General features: G+C 46.8%; 1 protein-coding gene across 1 annotated transcript in view; it reads left to right on the forward strand.

Moving 5' to 3' along the window:
- Positions 1 to 4,668, forward strand: part of ASTN1 (astrotactin 1) — a gene marked incomplete at its 5' end in the record, with an annotated part of 207,979 nt that extends 203,311 nt beyond the window's left edge. The window contains one exon of the mRNA XM_035123692.2: positions 2,730 to 4,668. Coding sequence (XP_034979583.2) covers positions 2,730 to 2,964 — 235 coding nt within the window. The remainder of the gene's footprint in view (positions 1 to 2,729) is intronic.
- Positions 4,669 to 8,522: the final 3,854 nt, after the last annotated feature.

Below are 8,522 nucleotides of genomic sequence, written 5' to 3' on the forward strand. Positions count from 1 at the left end.
TGAGTGACAGGGCAAACGACTTGCAGGTTCCACCTTAACCAAGAGACTGGCTGCTCAGCTTCAACATTTTGTCCTCAATGCACTCGTCATCTTGCATACCAACAGTCTCCCTCCTGCTTTGAGGGCTGGAGGGGACAAAGTAATAGGGCTTTTTCACCCTGGAAGCACTTTGGAAGAGGCACCGCAGCTCCTTGTAGTATTTATCCTCATCCTGTTTTTGCCTTTGGTCCAACGCATTTGGCAAGTGTTTGTATTGTTTCAAAAATCTACACAACCTGCATGATTCTGAGCAACAGTGGAACCAAAGAAATGGAGGTGGGGGTGTGCATTGCAGGAAGTGAAGCCCCAACCCCCCCTTTAACTCTCTTGGAGCCAAACTCAATAAGAAGACAGAGATCTGTAACTGGAGTTCACTAGTTGTTGTTTCAAGTCTGGTTTTTTGTTTTTTGCCAAAAGTCTCACTGGGTTCAAGTCCCTTGGCACTTCATGATACATGTTCGGCCCCTTCCCTCACTCTACAAATGCTGTTTTCCTAATGAAAATCCCTTTCTAACATGCTGTTTACTCCATTAAGGAAAATCTATGTGTTGCAGCTTCAGAGGATGGGTTTCACTGGGGAAATGTTGTGGGGTGGGGTGGGGTTAGCTCCACTGTAGACTCAATCCAGATTAGAGACTTTCTTTTCTTTTCTTTTTTTGCCAAAATGTAAAGCGATCACTGTTCCCCATCATCTCATGTGGTTTGGCCCTGGAAAGACTCTTGAGAGGGAGGACTCTTCATGGCTTCTTATGCTTTGCCATCCTTGAGCACTTCTTCAGCAACCACTTGGCTTTCAAGTTATTTCCTAGCAACAGTAGTTGCCATGACAAAGAACAAGCACCCAACAAAAAGCTGGGATGCTGGTAACGCTGACATCTGGAAGCTGAAAGGCTGCAGGCTTTTGCCATGGTGACACTTGAGCCAAACATCTGGCTTATATGACAGTGAGAGGTTAGTGGCAGTCTGTCAAAGAGGAATCTTGGAGAGTACAGTCTAGCCTGAACCAACTTACATCTTGTGTCCCCAGTCTTCCTCTCAGGAGCTCAGGGTGGTATCCATGAAGCCTTCTGCCATTTTGCTCTTTCAACAATCCTGCATGGTACATTGAACTAAAAGACAGTTGCTGGCCAAAGCCCATCCAACGAGCTTTGTGATGCAATCAGACCACTGTGCCACACTGGTTCTGATATCTTGGAGAGCTCAGATATCCAGGGATAGGGAACATGTGGCTCTCTAGATGTTGTGCTCCCATCAGCCCCAGCCAGCAGGCCCAATGGTCAGGGGTGATGGGTGCTGTAACCGAACAACATCTGGAGGGGGTCCCATTCCAACCCTGCCACCATATTATTAAATTCAGAAATATTTCAAGCAGTTCGAATTGTTTCATGCACTCAGTCACTCATACAGCAATCATAGTGACAGTTAAACTCATTTCACCTGCATGCTGACCTCCATAGCCTGTTTTAGGGGTCAATGTGACACAATGGCTGGGAAGAATTTGGGGGGGGGTATTATGTGAGGTGGGGGGGAGTGCTGAAGTTTCACTGACCTCCAGGAGGTGGGCAGAAGCACAGCTTTAATTAGGAGGTGGTTCAAGGGCTTCTTAATTTCTCCACCTCTCTCTCTCTCTCCCCCCCCTCCAATTTAAAAGTTCAGCCATGGTTCAACTGAGCCAGCAACACATCAGACTTTGGAAATGAGGGCTCAAACATCTTTGGGGAAGATGCTGAATAATAATAGTTGCCATCTTCCCCCAACCCAACCCCGTACAATGCCATTGTCCTGTACAATGCCATTGTCCTAACGTAGCATGAAATGTATTTCCCCCAGAACATCTGTCTTGAGCCATAGCAACAGTGCTTTTTTCTGGGGGGTGGGTATGCAGGGGCACGCATACCCATAAACATTTTGTGAATCTTTGTACTTTTATTTATTGTATTTATTTTTTCAGAATTGAACTATAAAATGGTGATTTTCTTGACTCAAAATGAGAGTACCCCTAAACATTTTCTTTAGAAAAAAAGAAGAAGCACTGCATAGCAACATATGTTCTATAAGAAAGTCAGCAGGAGGGTTTTGCTATGTTTTAAACTTGAAGCAGAGAACTGTACCCTGAACATGTATCCCAAAATACAAACAAATGTTCCAATCCAGCAAACAGAGGATGCTAAATTAATGACTTGATGCAGAGGCTGTCCAAGGAGGGTGATGCAGAAGGCTCAGGTGCAACTCCTGGCTTTTCCAGGTGGGACTAGAGGAAAAACTGCCTTGAACCCTGGAGAGTGGCTGCCATTTTGAGCAAGCCACACCCACCGACCCGACCCTGACATCATACATGGTGTTGGGTGGGAAGTGGGAAGCAAGAGAAAGAAATCTGAATGTTAAAATGCAGGCTCCTTTCTGGCTCCCCTCATTGGCAGCAGGAGCTTGGGAAACCCACAAAGCATTTTGACAAGTGGGCAGGACAACCCACCTGTCAATCATGTGACCTAATGACACCAGCTGATCGACAGTTGTTTGACCATGCCCCCTTGTCAAACTTGGCCACTAAGGCTAACCTTGATAAGAATCTGAGAAAGTCCTCCACCGCTGGTGTAGATGTTGGATTGATTCAGTATGAGATTGTTTCCTGTGTTCCTGCTTAGGCCCATTTCTACTTCCCTTCCATTGTCTCTTTCTGTCCTCTCTAGAAAAGCTGGTCTCATTCTCTCCCAGCTTGGGGACCTCAGCACCTGGTGCCATGGCCTCTTGCAGGAGCCCAAGATTGGACTTCAGCGTATGTCGCTCAAATTCCTTGCCTGCCGTTACAGTGAGATCAAGCCATACGGATTCAGCTGGATGGAGCTGAGTCGGGACCTCAAGAAAACATGCGAGGAGCAGATGTTGAGTGTCCTCTACAATGACTATGGGGACAGAGACAACTGAGAGGAATCAAGGAAAGAAGACAAAGGACTTCCTCAGAGTCGGGAGGAAGACAGGGAGTTTGTAGGTGCAGGATGGGGTGGGTTTTGTACACAGATCTTCAGGGCATCAGATAGATCTCTAGGACAATGTTTAGCCAAGGAGAGAACTCACTCGCACATTGGTTAGCCTGGCTTGACATGGTCAACAAACTTCTGACATTTTCAAGCTATGTGGGGCCCAGTGGGTGGTGTTTGGTATTTTGGGTGGGGGGGGGATTGGTTTCCTAAGTTTGCCAATAGGTTCCTCAGAGTGGTGTGGGGAGACAAAGGGGCGCGTGTGTTGTGTTTTGGGGAGGAAAATACTCCTTCACACTGGGGTACAAAAGTGGCAGTCTGCTCTCTTCCCACACCCAGTATAATTTCAACTGAACAGCCAAGGCCAAGAAAATAGGGGGAATCGTTTTTTGGGACTGAAAAATGGAGGAAGAAAAAATGGAGACAGGTTCAAAGGAAGGTATAAAATGCTTGGAATGAGATGGATTAATATCCTAACTTTTACAGAGGAAGGTTTGTGCTGCCTTATGGTTTCAGCTGCTCTCTACCATGTCTCCGTTAAAGCAGGCACCTCCTCTTATCCATGCCACTGTAGCTAGATGTAGCTAGAGTTTCTCTATCTGTGGCCCCCATGGCTGCCTTTATGGCCTGTGACTTGAATGTACTTCGTTGGGATGCATCAGGATCAGCTCAGACACCGCAAAGTTGCAGAGTGGCAGGACCCGCAATATAGCACAGACGCTTCCTTAACTTAATATGCTGGGGACGAGACCAGGATCAGAGACTACAGCATATAATGAAACTGGATTCTACCACCAGGAAATGAAAGTAGAATAAATTATGCAAGTATAATTTGTTTATTTGGTTTTTTTAAAAAAAAAAACCTGGATAGCTCAGTTGGTTAGAGCATGATGCTGATAATGCCAAGGTTGGAGGTTCAATCCCCGTATAAGACAGCTGCATATTCCTGCATTGCAGCGGGTTGGACTAGACGATCCTCAGGGTCCCTTCCAACTCTATAGTTCTGTGATTCTATAATTTTGTACTTCACTTATGAGATAGAAACTTGGAGGCAGAGGATCAAATGATTTGTACCACGACACTGCCTTCCAGCCTATGTCAACAGGTGCTATGACTATATAGCGAACTGTGAGACAAGGAAGGGCTTGCAGTGATCAGTGCATCAAGATGGGATGAGGGTCACAGGGGGCTATGAAGAGGGAGGGTCTTCATTTGTTTCGGGAAGCCTCTTCCCACACGTCTTTCTTATGTCCTTGTGTGCACAGCCAATGCAGATGGAGATGAGATTCTGAACATACAGCATTGTAGGTACCAAGAACCCAGGGATATGTAGTTTTCCAGCAGATGCAGGGTACTCAGTGGGGATGTTGGGTACCCTGGGAAGTAGCTTGGTGTAACTGTGACATTGCTGAGTGGTGAAGAATTGATTTGCTGAAGAGTTTTGTCTGCCGTCTACTCTCTCTCCTCCCCTTGGTTGTCTTCAGCCTGCTCTACCATCTAGAGGGTGGGGATTGTGGCTATGTAGAGCCAGTGTGGTGTAGTGGTTAAGAGTGGTAGACTCGTAATCTGGGGAACCGGGTTCGCATCTCTGCTCCTCCACATGCAGCTGCTGGGTGACCTTGGGCTAGTCACACTTCTTTGAAGTCTCTCAGCCCCACCCAACTCACAGAGTGTTTGTTGTGGGGGAGGAAGGGGAAGGAGAATGTTAGCCGTTTTGAGACTCCTTCGGGTAGTGATAAAGCGGGATATCAAATCCAAACTACTACTACTACTACTACTCCTCCTCTTCTTCTTCTTCTTCTTCTTCTTCTTCTTCTTTTGCTAAGCAAATATCCCAGGTGCAAGGAGCCCCGGGACTTACTTAGTGCCCTGGGTGCCTCTGCTGAGCACTCAAGTGCCCTCAAAGCTGGCTTGTCCCAGGGTTCCTTAACGGCTTAGGGGTGTGCACAAATTCGGCTAGCATTCTGGAGCCAGAGAGGAACTTCTCAGGGAAATTATGGGCAGGAGAAATTTGAATTCTAAACCAGGTAATAATAAAATACAGCTACATGACTAGAACCAATAAAATTGGGAAGGGCCTCCTATTGGTTTTAATTTGCTGGTGGTGACATGAATAATGAGATGGGCCCAGGGAACATAAGCTGTTGAAGGAGGCAAAGCTGCCCCAAACACTCTTGATCTTTGAGAAGGGAGCACATGTGGAGCCCTCATGGCACAACTTTAGCATCTCCCCCGCCCCCCCCCCCTGCCCCTGCTCAACAAGTCAGAAGCTAATGGTTCTTTTTCAGGTATTTTGGCAGCAGGTAGTTTACTGGAATTAGGTACCACCAGCGTCACGCCATGGCAAGCTTTGTAACAATGGTCGCCTGGTGCTGCGGGTGTCATTTCAGATTTCATGCCAGATTCAAGCAAGTTAGTTCTTGGATCCATTCAAAGTCAAATTCTGAAAGGGGGGGGGGAGTGTTTCTTGTTACTACTCCTGCATCTTTTCCCTACAGGTGACAAAACAGCTAGGGAGTAGTTTTGGACAGAAAAAAACAGCTAGAGGAGGAAGAATGAAGCACCTTTCACAATTGCAGTCTTTGGCAGAAGCTTTTTACTTTAAACCAAAAAATTGTTGGGAGACTGTTGCCTGCATCCAGGTACCCAGCTTGGCCTTCAGTGTGCAAGGGCCAGGGAGTCAGTGCAGGGAAGCACCTTCCCATTTTGCCTCATGGCAAAACAGGGCAGGCCATGCCTGTAAAAGGGTCCATCTCAGTGGCACCAAGGTCAGGGAAGCTCTGGGTTGGCGGTGGTTCCACCACTGTCCCCCCTCCCCAAATGGGCCACCACTGGCCCATCCTGTCCTGCATCCTGTTTTCAAGGGTGGCCAGCCAAATCTTCTGGACAGCTCCCCGTTGTTTGTTTCCCAGCAACTGTTTTTTCAGGAGTACGCTTGCTCTAAATTTGGATTTTCCTTTTTTCCTATCATAGCTAATAACTAAGGGACCCAGGTAGCACTGTGGGTTAAACCACAGAGTCTAGGGCTTGCTGATCAGAAGGTCGGCAGTTCGAATCCCTGCAACGGGGTGAGTTCCCGTTGCTCGGTCCCAGCTCCTGCCCACCTAGCAGTTCGAAAGCACGTCAAAGTGCAGGTAGATAAATAGGGACCGCCCCGGCGGGAAGGTATTTGGTGTTTCCGTGCGCTGCTCTGGTTCGCCAGAAGCAGCTTTGTCATGCTGGCCACATGACCCGGAAGCTGTCTGCGGACAAACGCCGGCTCCCTTGGCCTATAGAGCGAGATGAGCGCCGCAACCCCAGAGTCGGACACGACTGGACCTGATGGTCAGGGGCCCCTTTACCTTTACCTTTAGCTAATAACTACAAATAGAACCATCTTCTGTGTGTGGAGTGAGTAGAGTTGCCCAGATTCTACTCAGTACTAGCAATATCTAAAAGTAGTGCTAGATGTAGCAGGTTCCTTACAAGAGACAAGTGGCTGCTCTTTTTACGAGTTGTTGTATACAAGGGGTGACTGCCAAGAGAAGAAAATGTTAAGGTGACTTCCTCACATTCAAGGCATGCTATGCTGCTAGCTGCTGAATATCTCCAGCAGAGTGGCATAAGTGGTCCCTTTGTTCCTTCTTTTGTCTCACCAAGATGTGATGAAGAGGCATATAGTCCGCTGCCCTCTTCAATGTAACCTGAGTACCCTCAGTCAAGTTGCCTGTAGTCTGTTCGGCTATAGACTGTAGCCTGCCTATTATCTGTTAGATAATAGAAAATGGTACATGATAGTCTTTCTGAGTCCATCATATTTCTCAACGGTATAAATTAAAAATATAGACAAGAAGTTGCATGGAAGAAAGGGACTTTAGCCCAGCAGGAATTTGGTCGTAACATGACAAATTCACTGGTAATGACACAGTGACAGAGTCAGAGTCCGTCCCCTGTTGAGTGCTCTGGGGAGGGCAAGCAGCTGCTTCTCCTTGCCCCTGATGGGAGAATATCTAGCAGAGCTGTTACTCACTATAGAAGAAGCCCGGCAGCGCAATGCTATGTCTACTTAGAAATAAGCCCTATTGAATTCAGTGGGGCTTACACCCAGGTGGATGAGGTTAAGATGGCAGACCTAGGTTAAGGCACTGTGTATTTTAATGGAAATATTCCAGAAGGGAAAATGTGTGCTTATTCTTAGATGATGCACACCCCTTTTGCAGCCAGGCACCACCTTAGAAGATGAATTCTCTACCATTTGGGAAAGGAGAAGGAATGTCTGTTCTAAGATGACGGTGCTGCCACAATTTTTGTAGCTACTTGTACTAAAAATAATGAACGGGTTTGAAAAACTGCTGCCAAATTGATTGGGACACCTTCTAAAGAGATTCACAAATTAACTGACTAAACGAGATGCCTCTAATTCCTCACATCACTTCCATGCACAGCCATGCTTAGTCTCTCATAGTCTCTTTCTCTTGCCCCCACCCAACACTTTTCTTTTGCCAGGGCTCATCTAATGCTCAAGTCCTGCTCCCAAAATCAGTGACAAATTTCTGCTTGAAGAAGTTTGGGAGTTCCTTGTTGCAGAATTCTGAACTTCCACCCCGAACAATGCAGGTTCCCTCTCTGAATTGCTTAAATAGTTCCCTTACAGTCGTGTGTTTTTTGTTACTAATTTTGCAGGTATTGTTCACTGGATTTTTATAGCTTTGGAGTGAAAAACTGACATTATAGCATTGTGGGACCACAATAGGACCCAATACCCCGTGCCCATTGCCACTCACAAAGTAGGCCCAAGAATGCTAACATGGGATAATTATTTAAAACTTCCTGTTAATGTAAATCAAAAGAGCGAGCTTACTGTTAGCATTTGGGGGCTTTTTTCACATCAGATTCTGCCATTCGTTTTAAAGTGCAGTGCTTTATTCTGCCAGTTTCCCAAGGCAGACTTAGCTTACGATCCTAAGCTTTAAGAACAGCACATGAAAAAGGGGCGCCTGAGCAAGGGCTGCAGCTTTTCCCAAGGCAACTTGAGAAAGCCAGTGTGGTGTAGTGGCTAAGAGCGGTAGACTCGTAATCTGGTGAACCACTCCTCCTTGGGCTAGTCACACTTCTTTGGTCTCTCAGCCTCACTCACCTCACAGAGTGTTTGTTGTGGGGGGCGGAAGGGAAAGGAGATTGTTAGCCGCTTTGAGACTCTTTTGGGTAGTGGTAAAGCGGGAAATCAAATCCAAACTCCTCCTCTTCTTCTTATTCTTCAAATTCTGCAGCCTCAGCCACATCTCTAATCCTCACTGCAGCTTCCTCCCCGCAATTCAGGTCACTCATCCAACTCCTGCTTCCTTTCTGCAGACCAGCATGCAGTTTCACCACCAAACACACACACACACACGCACACACTTCTGCTTCTACACTCCTCTGCCCTTAAATCCCCCCTGCTCCATTATATGGCTGGGGGGGGGTCAGGGCCAGGTCTCTGTTTTAAACCACTTGTTTAAAACTGGCAAACAGGAGTTCCACCATCTT

The sequence above is a fragment of the Zootoca vivipara genome, chromosome 7 (genome assembly GCF_963506605.1).
Source record: "Zootoca vivipara chromosome 7, rZooViv1.1, whole genome shotgun sequence".
In the NCBI taxonomy this organism is placed as follows: domain Eukaryota; kingdom Metazoa; phylum Chordata; class Lepidosauria; order Squamata; family Lacertidae; genus Zootoca; species Zootoca vivipara.